General features: G+C 41.1%; 1 protein-coding gene across 1 annotated transcript in view; it reads left to right on the top strand.

Annotated features, from left to right (window-relative positions):
* Positions 1-744: 744 nt before the first annotated feature.
* Positions 745-15,704, top strand: part of mapkap1 (MAPK associated protein 1) — a 69,364-nt gene continuing 54,404 nt past the window's right edge. The window contains exons 1-2 of the mRNA XM_051938386.1: positions 745-927; positions 5,059-5,551. Of these exons, the coding sequence (XP_051794346.1) occupies positions 5,269-5,551 (283 nt within the window). The 5' untranslated portion in view covers positions 745-927; positions 5,059-5,268. The remainder of the gene's footprint in view (positions 928-5,058; positions 5,552-15,704) is intronic.

Genomic DNA, 15,704 nt, shown 5'->3' with positions numbered 1-15,704 from the left:
CTGACTCCAGCAGTGCAGCAATAAGTGTTAAAAATTTGAAATCTGAGGCAAGACAAGATATTATATGTGAAATTGGTCAAGTTAGTTATCGGCTAGGGAGACAAGGCAAGCAAGTTATTATTTTGTGGGTTCCGGCACACATAGGAGTGGATGGAAATGAGTTAGCAGACAAGTATGCAAAAAGAGGGGCTGCTAAAAATGTAATTGACTTTCCCGTGAAGTATAGTAGATCTGAAGTTCAAACAATAGTTAAAGAACGAATGAAGAAGAAATGGCAGAGACAATGGGATACCTGCTCGAAAGGTCGCTTTTATTACTCCATTCAAAAAAGTGTAGAGGGGAATTTCGGAGAACAGGGCTGTTTAGGCCGGAAAGAGGAGGATGTCTTGTCACGATTAAGACTCGGGCACACAGGGCTGAATAGCACTCTGAGAATTATTGGAAAATAATAATACAGGGGAATGTGAATGCTGTGGAGTGGAGGAGAATGTTGAGCATGTATTGATTTATTGCCCCAAGTTTCGGCAGCAGAGAAGAGTATTCAAGAGGAAAATCTGTGATAGTAAAATCAAATTCGAGGTCAGGGAAATTTTGAGTAATTTATCTTTGAAACATGTTGCTAGAGCATTGCTTTTATTTATGGAAAGAACAGGTTTAAGAGAGAGGGTGTATAAGGACTGCTGGGGCCTTCCTGCCCCACACTCCATTCCAGAAGGTGGTGGTAATGCACCTAAAAGTTGCGTGCCAACTGCCATTAAACAGAAAGAGGAAGAAGAAACAGCTGCTGGGTTGAGCAAAGCCGATTGAATTGGCTTGCAGTTATACTATGACTTTGGTATAGAGAATTCTATATAATGGAAATACAATATGCATGGATAAAATGGAGCATTATGGACATTTTTACTTCATCGGACGTATCTACTAAAGGTGGGACATCGTCACTAACTAATGCTCTTGGTGGCTGTTGGCTAATGGCAGCCAGCTATCTGAAGCTTTAGTTATGTTAGCTTAAATGAGCTCACTAGCCAATAGAATAATGCAGTTTGCAGTAATTTGTATTTAATGTTTGTACGATAACGATCTGAATGCCGAGTGTATAAGCCAATTCAACTTTTAGTAGGCAAACGCTCAATTTGCTAATAATTGTTGTACGCTAGCCAGTTAGCAATGTTATGAATAGCTAGGAAGCACAATAACTATATCAGCCAAAGGCAAACGAGCTGCCTGGAGTCATTAACCAGGTTGTCTGAAAGTATTTAGGAGTATCAAGAGGTATTGATTTCAAATATAACGCACACTGTCCATGGGAGAAGCTGAACACGAACTATCAGCACGAAATGTTTGTGTCGCATCACAAACGTAGTGTCTACAGATACGGACCCGTACGCGTAGCCTGTGGCCTACGGATACGGCACTTTCCATTGTTCCACAACAACTGACCAATGACAGAGTGTTACAACTCAGGAATCAAACGCGGGCTGCTAGATCAGCAGTCCAGCACTCTACCAATGTTGCCACTGAGAAAGAGCTCCGTTCGCCATAGCGAACACTGGTAGAAATCAGGGATGTGATTTTTCCGCGAATTCGCAGAATTCCGCTTTTTTCAGGGATGGGAATTTACCGTGGATCCGCGGATTTCATTTATTTGAACGCTGATTTCACAAGTTTGAACACTTTATTGTCGCTGATACTCCCGCGCGATGGTAACGACGTTAACGATAGCTTGTTAACTAGTGATGTTACGCTCGAGCCAGTTTGCTCGACATAGTGCCGAGCTTTTGAAGCAGAAGTGTTCCGAGACGGTGTTTCGATCCCTGCTTCAGCACGCCCACAATCACGTGACTATCGAGAACGAGGCCTCGTTACGTCACATCGCGTGTCGCGGTGCTTCGAGCGAACTTTGAAGGGGTGGGACATTTCAATCTGTCCAGGTCTTAAAAGGCATAGGGGTCTGATTCACTCCTCAAATTGTGGGTTTTTGAGAGGAGGAGATTACGTTAGTGCATTTGCCATTTGTCATTTTGAGAGAAGTTAGGGAGAGTATACATTTAGTTAGAATTTAGTTTAGATATATCTAGTTGCATTTCATACATTAAATAACACACAGATACATACGCATAGATTCACTCATACACAACACATATTCATTCATAGAAACACACTACACATATATGCACACAAACATACATATATAACGTTTTAAAACATTTATTGCAAGTACAATGCAGTGTGAGACAAGCAGTCCTGAGGCTTTTTCATTTTTTTCCACTTAGGTGCAGTTCTGACACAGGACCAGCAGATGTCACTCTTCTGATTGTGTCAAATGCTTCGAAGCAATGTGTCATTCTTGAAGCAGATGTGTCAAAGTGGTTCATTGCTCCATGAAGCTTCGATTTCACCATCACTATTCACAGTAACTGTCGTTCTAACTTGCTTAGTCTGCAATCAAATCCCAATAAGTAGATTAGTAATAGGGTCCTTTTATATCATGTGCTTTTTATCATTTTTTTCTCCAATTTTTTGGTGCGCCTATGCAGTGAAATACAGGGAAATGTTAGATTCTAATTTTCTTATAAATAGACCATATCAGTGAGTATAGACTGCAAATAGAGTGAGTGAATGCAAGCTGGACTGTCCCGCGCCGTCCGTCCGTACCTGTAGTACAGATGCTACGGATACGGTCCGTACCTCTAGCATCAATCCATGACAAAACAATCTTAGCAACACACCACAGCGTATTATCATCTATAACTAGCATCAGCTGCAGACACTCTTTTTTTGTGATCTGACTTTCTAACACAATTAAAACTGGTACATATGACTGTAACACTATGATGTTGGTAGTCTGGTGCTGTTTATTTTTTCAAGCGTTCAATTAATTTACAGCGCTGTACTGTGCCAGCATCCTGTATTTGACGTGATGACTTAGGCATTTATTTGGCTTCTGTAACACCTTGGGGTGATTGTTTTGCCCTGGCTCATGACGCACAGCTGCTTGTTGAGATTATCAACAGCATTTTGTTCAATGTGTACACAGTCACATTTCTGTTTGTGTGAATAGGCATTTGGTTGTTGCCCAACACAAGTTTCCACACAGGTAACACAGACTTGAAGTCACAGACAAAATGTCAATTTTGTTTACAAAAAGTTGCGTCATTGTTGTGACACTTGTGTCCCCTCAAGCCTGTCCAAATAACCCACACTGGTCAGTTATATCTAATATGGGATTTAACATGTTGAATGGCAATAGTTCTTTAGAAGAAAACTGCAATAGCAGTTTTGAGCAAATTATTTTTATGGACTGTAACATGATAATTGAAATGTAAAAGACAATTTTAGAGCAAAGACAACGGAGCCAAGATGCAGATAAATTGTATGATCAACATGAAAAAATAATATCTACATTACGGCATCTTGTTTTACAGAGCTAAAATACAGATTTGATTATTACTCTGCCACCTATTGGTACAGTACGTCATATTTTAAGGCCTGGATTGTGGGGGAAAATTAGAAGCATGTTTCTAAATTTTATGGTTTTGGTACACAAATCCTTCTACCAGGGAAAATAAATAATACTGATAAGAATATGCAAATAAAATATGACCAAATTTGAAATCCCTCTGGTAAATTCTCTAGGAGGACTTTGTCTGAGTAGAAACTAGAAAAATGACACAATAAATTAAAAATGGCAGACTTTCTGTTGGGCTTCAATTATGGCTCTAGGCTTGACATCCATGCTTGCCTGGGGCAAATAGACTGTGTTGATGCAAGTGAAATGCCTCATGGAGTTGTCTGACTGGGCAAGTGGAAAATAAGTGTAATGGATATCCATTTTTTGAGTTGGGGTCAGTTTTTTGTTTTTGTTAGCCATCTACTCCCTTCCATGTATTCTTGGGTTAAGTCTGTTGACCAGTTAGAGGTTGTGCATCTGACTGTGTCATAACTCTAGTTTGTGTATGTTTAACGGTCTTGTTTTTGGCTCAAAATGTTTGTCTTGCCAGCAAACACTGTCCAAGTGCCTAGCAAAATAGGTAATAAAATGAAAGGAAACTCAAGGATGTTGAAAAGCCAGTGCCATAAGGCTAGTAAGGGCAACAGCAAAGTAAAATGTCCAGTATAGTTTGTTCAAAAAATTCTTGGGCTTTGTTTCACCTTCCACGAGTTCCCAAGGAAAGCAGATGTGTAAGCTGAAATGCGATTCAGTTTCCATTACAATTTTGGGGTGCTCATCCATTCAAGGATGATAGCTGAAATAACTTTATGGCTGAATGCTAGCATTGATATAACGTTGTTTTAAAATTAAAATAAAAGGCTTAATCTCAGTTTTCTTAATATTCCAACTATACTGCCATAATTGTCATCTTCCATCTTTAAAGTAATTACCAATTTCATGTTACTTATGTCATGTAGACTCTTGAAGACGTACTGTTGTGGAAAGGTTCTGTTGCCCTTTGTGGTCCTTTTTTTTCTCCATTGTATGTGAATGTGTTGTCATTACTAGCCCTTCAGAATTCACTGAGAACTGTTGTGATAATTGTGGTAAGGTTAAAACTTGCTGCTGCTCAGCATTTATGGTTCTGTAGTATGACTGGTTTAGAATTGCTCATGTAATGTTTACATGTAAACAAAACTTAATATCCTCACCTGGTACTTGCGATCCAGGAAAACGTTTGGATAAATTGTGAGGGATGTTTCACTTTGCCAATGCACCTACTAGCCTTGTGGCACTATTTTTCAAACTGTTTCTTAGTTCATTATTATCTATTTTCTTACCTGTTTTCCCAGGCACATGGACAGTTTTTGATGACTGGAGGAACATTTTAAGCCAAGAACAAGACAGTTGAACATTCCTTCCTTTGCTTGGTGCATTTGAAACAGTCTCATATGACCAGCGTTTGGAATACACAGGTCTAGATTGATCTAGAAAGTTGTGCCTTACTAACTAAGAAACACCGGTTGATAAATGCCAGTACTTAAATTTTCATCAAACAGATTTAAATTTAATTCTCACTGAAATCACTCAAGCGTGCTCTATAACCGTTTCCTTTCTTTAAACAGGTACTGGCACCTTTCCTGCAATGGAGATGAGAGCATAGTCAAGAAACGGAGATGAAAAGTGTGACTCCTTTTCTGTTGTCATCCTTCACTGTGTAAGACTCTCAAACAATTACTTTAAAGAAAGGAAGATAGTCTTCTGGCTTATAGGAAAGGGGTGAGACAAAGAGAAAGCATCTCAAACTTTAAGCTATTCTTTGTAAAGCAGAGAAAATGGCTTTCTTGGACAATCCTGCCATTATTCTGGCTCACATCCGACAGTCTCATGTGACCAGTGATGATACAGGAATGTGTGAGATGGTACTAATTGACCAGGATGTAGATTTGGAGAAGTGCCAACTTTCTCTGGTGCCTGGAAGCAGCTGTGGGTCAACTGGATCGGGCACCCTGAGTGAGGGGGGCAGCAGCGTGACAGATAATCATGCCTGTGACCTCTCCCAGTCGATGGACATCACCTCCAGCTGGGACTTTGGCATCCGTCGGCGCTCTAACACAGGTAAGTTCATTTCTAGACTCTGGGTTGATAACGGGACAGGCTTTCTGTCAGGCACACCTGCATTCTGTCATGACAGGGTTAGCCAGAAAGCCTGTTCTGCTGTTGTTTGAAGGGGGTTTGTGTGTCTAATCTGGACCAGTGGCTTAGTAAGGCTTATGCTAAATTGTTTGCCATTGAAAACTGTTGTTACACAGGTGCAAAGCATGAGATTTCATGATAATTCACTGTGAGAATTTCATTAAATGCGATGACATGAGTAGCACATGTTACATTAACAGTGATTATAACCCCTCTTCTATGCCAGTGTGCAAGCAGGCAGTGCCAGATTGTTCCTTTTAGTATGTGTGTAGTTGAAAAGTGACTTTGTCATACAAATAATCAGCTCTAGCATGTAAATAGGCATTTATATTTTTGTTGAAATGTTTGACAGTAGATAAAGACATGTAACATTGCCAAAGATTTACAGGCAGAGTGCAACAAAGGTGTCCAGCTGAAATCCAAGATGGGATATTGCTGTACCATCCAGTGTTCTTACACTACTAGGCAACAGGGACCCTGATTCCCTTTTCCCCTAGATTCAGTGCATATTCCACACACACTACAAGGTCAACTCCAGGTTCCTTCGGGATCACAAGATCACAAAAACATTGGAAACCTACTGATTGAATCTCTAAATTTGGGATTATTTTGTGTTGCTTTGACTGTTATGTCATCTTTTGTCATACTTGCCAAATCAATCTCTGAGATTTTGTGGCAGCATCTATAAATGTTTTTGATGTCAGTTTAGCAGCAGCAGCAGCACCACAAACTACCTCAGCACACAGCATTACAGCAGAGGGGAGTGATGCGATTGTTTGCCAAATAGTGGGAGAGTCTTGGGGTCTGTTTCACAAAGCAGGTTCAAGAAACTCTGAGTGTAACCCTGAACTCTGAGTTGATCTACTCTGAGATAGGAAACTCCGAGTTTCTGGTTCCAGAACAGCTGATTTGAGTTGGTTATATCAACTCTGAGTAGTTTCACCTGGACTTAAGTGCATACACCACAACTTGGAAAAAGCCAGCATCAATCGAGCCACAATTTTACGAGTCACCATGGCAATGGGGAAGCGGAGAGCTGCGTTTTTCATCCCACTTGAATTGGAAATCTTAATGTGCTCATATGGCAAGTTTAAACACGTTTTTAGAAAGAAGTGCAACACTACTACAGCTGCAAAAGAGAGGGAGACGGCGTGGGAGAACATTGCTGCCTGGGTCAGTGCGGCGGAGACCAATAGTATGTGTCTGCAGCCGGATGCTGCACAAATACTCCCCGCACGAATACGGCCCTGCACTTCCAGTAAGTTTAGAGCATTTTAAAGAGAGTGCCACTTACTGGAGGCTGCACAAATACGCCCGCACGAATACGGCCCTACCGCAATTTACGTTTTAAATTGGCGATTTCACTCAGAATATACTTACAACGCAAAAGGCTTATTCAAGGAAAATTCCCCGTTCATTTTAACCCCTGTAAGTTTTTCTACAGAGCCAGACGCCGCTCTTTCTGGACCACACTAAATATTCCACACAAAGTACTACTTCATGTTCTACCTATGTTCTATCTATCTGTAATGGCCTTTGCGGAGTCTACATCTAACAGGAAAGAGACAAAACACAAGGGCAACTCTTAAGACAGATATATATTTATTTTACACGATAATATGACATAAAAATAAAAGCTGCACACACACACAAAAGTAAGTGAAGTCTATGACTCCCGCTGCAAAACGTCTGATCTCACTTCCTCCTGACAGACACACAGACAGACATTAATAAGCATAAGTAGATATATCACTGATTTTTCTGATAAACTGTACATATTTCACTTATTTAATAAAATATATTTTATTTTTAACATTTCAAGCCAATACACCTTCTTTGAAATGAGCAGCACGTACCAACTAAACAGTCTGCCTGCTTTCTTCAGGTCTTTTTGATCCTTCCAGAGAATTCCTCCACTCCACTGAAATAGTAGTCAGACAACATTATCACTGCAGGCTTGACAGAAATACTGATAACACTTAAAGAGGATACATTCACAGACATTGGTACACTTTAATGAAGGTGGCAACTAGTTGGATTAGTAAACAGTTAAAAAAACATTTTAGTGCATTGTGTAAATTTAAAAAAAAAAACAAGAGTCCTGATGAATCCAGGTAGAGCATTTGCCAAAGTACATCCTGAGGGCAACCCAAAGTACAGAAACAATGAATTTCTGGAACTCAGGAATTCTTTCAAAATGCAGCCAAAAAATGTTCTGTCCACTGATATTGCTAATAAAGGCCCTAAGTGAATCTTTTCTGAGTCAGTCTGCAATGATGAGAAAACAGGAACATTTTCCAAGTACCACCAAATGCTGCTCAGCTCGCTTTGACTGGATAATGAAGTCCACCAGTCTTGCTTCCTTTGCAGTGCATTCAGTCTCAGCCTGTATATGGAGAAGAACTTCCTCAGTGACAGCTCCCCGCCTTGGCACTCTGTAAACGGGCTTCAGGGTTCCTTTGAGCAGGCTTCTGGCTTCATTAGTCCAGAAAGCGAACCTCTTGCCATACCTTTCAAACAACAAAATTCATCCAAGGTAAATAATGGGGAAAAAAAGACAACACAGTGATGAAAAAAATGACATGCACAAATACTCTCGACAAAGACTGCCATCCACAGTCTGATGAACTTAATGTAGTTACCAGATGCTCTACTGACATGGCACTGATAGTGTGTTATCAGTTTGTAGAAGTGGAAGTGAACCCCTAAGTTGCAACTAAAATTTATATACACGCTTTGTTTCAGGCTTTCGTACCCCTCTGTTTGGAAACGCTCCATGAGAAGAAGACACCACCACTTCCTTATCAAAGGCATGTCCATCTGAAAGCAGTGTGACAATAGAAAGAAAAAACTGAGTTCAAAATGTGTCCTTTCTCTTCAAAATGAATAGTATGTGGCAACAACAAAAGCATTTAGAGAAAGCAGTTTCTTCTATGTGTGAACCTTTTATTAAAACTAACCTCCTGGAACTTAAACCTTTGGTTTGTGACAATGGAAAGTGTATACTGTAACAGATAAGATGAAAAACAAAGCATTTTATTTGCATTGTTGACAGAAGCTTCAACATAATCAGTTTAAAAAATGTGACCTTACCATAAGCATAAATATCCCACAGACATAAATAAAACAGATGTGATTAGACACGTAACTGAAAACTGCTGCCTTCTCCATTACATGTTGACTTCTATATGAAGTAAGCAGTAGTATCAAAGGTAATAGAATTTTGGAGTAGCTAATTATGGTTTCTTTTGTTACTGCAATATCATGCCCAGTCTTCTCAGTCCAGCTCCCAGGATCAATTTGCTGAGCAAGATCTCTATGGAAAAAAATACAAAATTAAATTAAAGGATGTTTTGAGATTAAGAATATAACTCTTGTAGTTCTTCAGTGCTCATGCAAGTAAGCCTACAATGGCTGCCACATGTTTCAAAATCTATTTTACAGACTAAAAGTTCTGTGTGAGGTTAAGTTGGAGCAGCACCATAAACAGATGTTCAAAAAAAAAGATTCTATTCTGAAATTAGTAAAAAATATCATTGATAACAAAAGACATCAAATCATATGAAACCGATGCTGTGACAACCACTGAGGCATACCGCAATAAGAAAGTGGTGAAAACAAACCATTACAGGCTATCAAAATATAGCCCAAAACACGCATCACAAGCTATAACAACGTAGTCCAGAACATGCATCACAGGCTATAGGAACGTAGCCCAAAACGTAGTCTGCAATAAGACCATGAACGTGGCAAACAGTAGGTCTCATTTGTGAAAAAATGGCTCTGTATTCAGCGTCACCAAATCCAGACTCATGCATGGTGTACTGCGAGTCTAAAAAGAGCATTTCTCTCAGGAGCGGCCTCATGATCTCTATTGTGATAATAGGTAAAAAGATGCACAGAAGTTAAAAAGTCATTAGGTCAGGTTAGCGTTAAATATACTAAGCGTCTCAGCATCACAAACAAATGTGATAATGAAAAGTCTAACTATGAAGTAAATGTACTTTCACAGTTTAATCTTTTTCACAGCAGACATCTGAACTGGTCACAGGTGGAAAAACTAATAACAGGTCCATAAAGTTTCTTTGTAAACTATGACAGAGAAACCAGTAGAACACAAACAGTTCTAACAGGAAGAGACCATTTCAACATGCTTTAACCATCTGGTGAAGGGTTGATTAATATGCTGCTTGTAGTTAATTATAATCACCTGGACCTGGGTCTCCAAAATCTGGCTAGGACTCAATTAAACAAATTATTAAACAAGCTAAGCATTGGTTTTACAGCAGTGGAACTATATTGTCTGTGCTAATGAATGACGAGCTCAAACATAGCTTGTTGCTCAGTTTAGCAGGTTAAAAACTTTTCTCCGGAAATGAAAACAGCAGAAGTGTTTATAACGTTAAACTTTAAAACGCTCTAAATCAATCGTTTATTTGTTTTATAAAGTTAAACTAATAAAACGATTCACAGTTAGTACTCACGTCTTTACTGTCGTCCATCATGGCGATGAATGCTGCTAATGCTTCCTTTAGCATCAACACAATGGGCAACACAAACAACGGGGCCCGAGATGAAGGAGGCGGCCCTTAAATTGCCGTCTTATCGGTGTGGTCCAGAAAGAGCAGCCTCCGGCTCTGTAGAAAAACCTACAGGGGTTAAAATGAACAGGGAATTTTCCTTGAATAAGCCTTTTGTGTTGTAAGTATATTTTGAGTGAAATCACCAATTTAAAACGTAAATTGTGGTAGGGCCGTATTCGTGTAGGCGTATTCGTGCAGCCTCCAGTAAGTGGCGCTCTCTTTAAAAAGTGCTGTAAACTTACCGGAAGTGTAGGGCTGTATTCATGCGGGGAGTATTCGTGCAGGTCGTATTCGTGCAGCATCCGGCTGCAGACATACCCTTCTTGCGGAGACGGCCCGAATATTCGGATCCGTTCGTGTGGTTCGTGCGGCGGCGCGGCAGCGGCGGAGACAGCCCAAATAGTCGGATCCATTCGTCTGGTCTCCCAGATCCACATTTTGCCCTCGTTTAGTCTTTAGTTCAACTGAAGAATTCCCAAACACCGGTCTTCAGCATCTTGTCTTGTGTTGATGCAACGAAGTGAAGTGTGACTTCAGAGTCGGCAGCCACCCGGCCATTCGGGAGGTGTTTGCAAACACGAATGGAGGAGCCGAAATGAGCCGAAGAACACAGCGGGATGAGCCGAAATGGGCCGAAGGCGCAGGGAAGAGACGAGCTCCAAATATTTTCGTCTGGCCGGAGGAGGGGGTGATCACATCGACATATGTGTATATGTTATAGACATATGTGTATATGTTTATGTGATCACAGGACGAGATGAGTCGATGTGGGCCGAAGGCGGAGGGAAGACAGTAACGCTGCATATTCTTTACGCCCGGTGACGTCCGGGGGATGGGGGGGGGGGGGGGGGTATTCGGATACCAAAATTAATATCTGGATAGTGCCGTAGGGAACGGATATTCGGGTCCAGCCCTAATGGAAACCCTCCTTGGGAAATCCTAAAAGGAATTACTAATCCCAGTCTGAGGTTGCAGCACAATGTCATTAACAGAATGTGATTTAAAATGAATTTAATAGATCTCTACATCATTCCCTTGCAATCCTATGGAACTCCTCCTTGATGGCTCTGACAGGTTTATGTCTAGGGACTAACGACAAAGATGGGTAAAAGGCGTTTCAGGGCCAGTCACACTTTTCTGACCTCCGTGCATACAATTGCCTTACTGAAGTGCTCTGCATCTCCGACATTGTACAGAAAACTTCCATTTGCAACACACAATATCTGCTGGGATGTGAGAGCATGACTGCGGTTAGTAATGTTGCAAATGTAAGCGCATTAGTTTTCACTAAATCTGCTTTGTGAAACAGACCCCTGGTCAATCAAGGTAACCAGATTAAACAATGTTTGACAACAATTATATGCGAGTTGGACTAAATCAAATAGTGCTTTTTCTCAGGTACAGCAATTTACCACGTTTTATGTGAAAACAAGAAAGTCAGAAAATTTCCAGCAACTGACTTTTATGCTGAGAAACAAGTATTGTCCTCATATCTTTTCAAGGACAATGTTTGCCAAAATACTAACTCATTAATGTGATGTTCTTATGTTAAATCTTGGACTGCTAATCAACAGAAAATCACCAAATAGGTATACTGTGTTTAAGTTGGGATGTGGGTGTAATACAGCCAGATCCATAAATACTGAGACATTGACACAGTTTTTAGGATTTCAACTCTGTACACCGCCACAGTGGATCTAAAATAAAACAGTCAAGACGTGCTTTAAGTGTGGACTTTCAGCTTTAATTTGAGGGTATTTCCATTGAAATCAACTCAACAGTGCAGGAATTACAACACATATGTGTCCTCCACCCTTTTAAGGGACCAAAAGTAATTGAGCAGTTGTCTGTTCCATGGCCAAATATTTATTTCCTTATTATTTCATTTACAAGGAGCAGGTAAAATGTCTAATTTCAAGTGTCGTATTTGGAAAGTGGTGAGGTCAGCTGTCAGTATGAAGTCAGAATAGCTTTCACTGTCAGTGAAGCAAGTCATCAACACGCTGAAAAATCAAAACAAACCCATCAGAGAGATGGCAAAAACATTAGGTGTGGCTAAATCAACTGTTTGGTACATTCTTAAAAAGAAAGAATACATTAGTGAGCTCAGCAGCAGCAAAAGACCTGGAAGATCACATAAAACAAGTATGGTGGATAACAGAAGAATCTTTTCCCTGATCAAGACGAATCCCTTCACAACAATTGGTCAGATCAAATATCAATCAATGGAACTGGTTCTTATATTTATTGATGATGTAACTGCTGACAAAAGCAGCAGGAAGAATTCTCAAATATTTTGGTTTGACAGTGCTTCACGGTGCCAATGGACAATGACCCAAAACATACTGTGAAAGCCACTAAAGAGTTTTTTAAGGACTGACCTGAATCCAGTTGTGCATTCATTTCATTTGCTGAAGACAGAGCTGAAGGGAAAATGCCCCATGAACAAGCAGTAACTGAAGACAGCAACAGTAGATGCCTGGCAGAGCATCACCAGGGACCACACCCAGCATCTGGGGATGTCTATGGGTTCCAGACTTTGCAGGCTGTCATTGACTGCAAAGGATTTGCACCCAAATTAAAGGTCTGCACTTAAAGCATATCTTGGTTATTTCATTTCAAATCTATCATAGTGGTGCACAGAGCCAAAATGTCTGAATATTTATGGATCTGCCTGTATGATCTGTTTTATGGAATTGTGTGTAGTGAGTTTAAATTAAATGAATTTGGTGTGAGTCTCAAAATGCCTTAAAGCATTCAGGCATTTTGTTTGGAAGGTAAACATGGTTTTGGTGAAAGAGGGAATCCAAAGGTAGACGGCATGTCTCCTTTTGGCTCCCTTGACTTTTGTAGTGGGCATGGTCCAGGGTTGTGGGTCAAAAGATGCCATCCTCTGAGACTTTCAGACTTGATATTGAATACTGACCTGTGGTGGCTGTCTCATCAGGATTCCAACAAGCTAGCTGTGGGAAACCTGGGGCTGCTGGTAAGATAAGAAGGATGAAAAAACATCTTCGTAAGATATTTCTCTCTCTCTCTCTCTCTCTCTCTCTCTCTCTCTCTCTCAGTGTAGACAAACACAATAAGCTGAAGCAATAACACAAACAGTTGTAATCTTGTATTTTTATTGAACACAACCTTTAGACATTAAGTGTATCTAGTAGCTGCTGAACAAACCTGCACAACATGGAGAAAATATTCTTCTTTGCAGAACTGCTTCAGCTGAGCCAGATTGTTAGACCTGGATCACCAGGATCTTGGTCTTGTTTACCAGTCTTAAACCTCCCAAACTGCTTGTGGACTTATTGTGCTGCCCTGACAATATCAAACATCTTTGACAAGTTTGGCTCTTGGTGGGTATGATTATTATGGAAGCGTCCAGAGCAGTGGGCACTGTTGCACATCAGTGCTGAACTTGAGAGACTGGTGAAGTGGTCTCAAGCTTGAGGTACCTGAGCGTACACCGAGGACCTCGCCTGTAGCTACAACATTTCCTGCCTGGTCAAGAAGGCCCACAAGCGCCTGTTCTTCCTTAGGAGGACTGGACTTAGGAGCCAAGTCCTGACTGGCTTCCATGGATGTGTGGTGGAGAATGTCCTCAGCTCCTGCATCACTGTGTGGCATTGCAGCTACTCCGCTGCAGAGAGGAAGGCTCTGAAGGGTTGTAATAGATTGTTCATGAGAAACAAAGGCAGAACACTTGGGATTTGTTCATGCATGTAAACTTTGTGTGCTTTCATGGTGTATTGCATCTAATGCATTTGGGTGAAACTATTGAATCATTAGGGTCCGAGCACCGAGGGTGCCGAGGACAGGCGGTGCAAGGGCACTGACTGGCCAAGGCACCGGCGGTGCCTAGGACCCTATTGGAACCTTAGGGTTTTTTATTTTCTTTATTAGGGTCCGAGCACCGAGGGTGCCGAGGACAGGCGGTGCAACGGCACTGACTGGCCAAGGCACCGGCGGTGCCTAGGACCCTATTGGAACCTCAGGGTTTTTTATTTTTCTTTATTAGGGTCCGAGCACCGAGGGTGCGAGGACAGGCGGTGCAACGGCACTGACTGGCCAAGGCACCGGCGGTGCCTAGGACCCTATTGGAACCTCAGGGTTTTTTATTTTTCTTTATTAGGGTCCGAGCACCGAGGGTGCCGAGGACAGGCGGTGCAAGGGCACTGACTGGCCAAGGCACCGGCGGTGCCAAGGACCCTATTGGAACCTTAGGGTTTTTTATTTTCTTCCTTATTATTATTATTATTATTCTGCCAAAACAACTGCATTTTTCAGGGCTTGAACATGCTCGAAAAGTCATGAAAATTTGCACACACATCAGAACTGGCGAAAAATTTCATATTTTTTAGGGCATGTGGAGGTGTGTGCCAAAATTGCTCCATAGCGCCCCCTACAAAATTTTAAAAAGTGTTATTAGGCCAACTCAGAGGACATTTGGTCTAGACTTACAAAATTTGGGAGGCATATGCAGCACATCAGGAAACACAAAATCACAGCCACACCCTAAACCCAACAGGAAGTGCGCCATCATGCGTTAACTGTACAAAATCTATGATGAACTCCTCCTAGGGGGTAAGTCTTAGAGATCTGAAATTTTGCCAGTACATACAGCCGGCCTTCCTGAGAAAAAAATATTAAAATCTTCCTCCATAGTTAAAGGGTGTGGTCGTGGCGGCCTGTCGAAATTTGATCCTTCGCCATGAAAAAGGAAATGCTGTGTAACTCTCCTGAACATGCTCCAATCTGAATGAAACTTACATGTATGATCACAGACCTGCCTCGATGACATCCATATAGCAAGAATGATTCACAGTCACAAGCGCCACCTTGTGGTATCAAGAATTTGACATTTTTTACACTTTCATGTACTATTCTTAGCCTGTTGCTCAGATTCACCTCAGATGTGGTGACATAAGCCTGAACACATTGATGATGAATCATAGAAAAAATGGTGACGTGTGATGAAAAGGCGTGTCTGTGGTGGCGCGGCAAAGTTTGATGTTTCGCCATGAAAATTGAAGTGTTCATATCTCAGCTGCAAAGGATCCTATCTGCCCCAAACTTCATGTGCTGGACACCAGAACCAGTTTGAGGACATCCACACTGAAAAATTTAGAAAAAGTCATAGCGCCACCTCTTGGTAACAAGTAGTTTAGAAATACATTTGCGTGCATTATTGCTCCAAACTTTGTAATATCCTTCTGGATACTGGTCAGCTCAGTCTTCACCCCCTGACAATGGCAAAGTGTGAAAATTTAGCATTTGCCGTGGCAACGTGTTTGTTGTTGTTGTGACAAACAAAGTACTTTTGACAGGCTTAGAATGTTCAACAGCTGGTGCGACAGAAAAATCGCGAACTCCTCGAGGGGTTAAGGTCTAGAGAGCTGAAATCTTGCCAGGATAATACAACACGATGTTATGGACAAAGTTATTAAAAGATTCTTGCAGAGTCAAAGGGTGTGGACATGGCGACCTCCAGAATT

Source organism: Acanthochromis polyacanthus, chromosome 18 (genome assembly GCF_021347895.1).
Source record: "Acanthochromis polyacanthus isolate Apoly-LR-REF ecotype Palm Island chromosome 18, KAUST_Apoly_ChrSc, whole genome shotgun sequence".
Lineage (NCBI taxonomy): Eukaryota > Metazoa > Chordata > Actinopteri > Pomacentridae > Acanthochromis > Acanthochromis polyacanthus.
The sequence above is the reverse complement of the archived record's forward strand: the minus strand, read 5'-3'. Positions and strand labels throughout refer to the sequence as shown.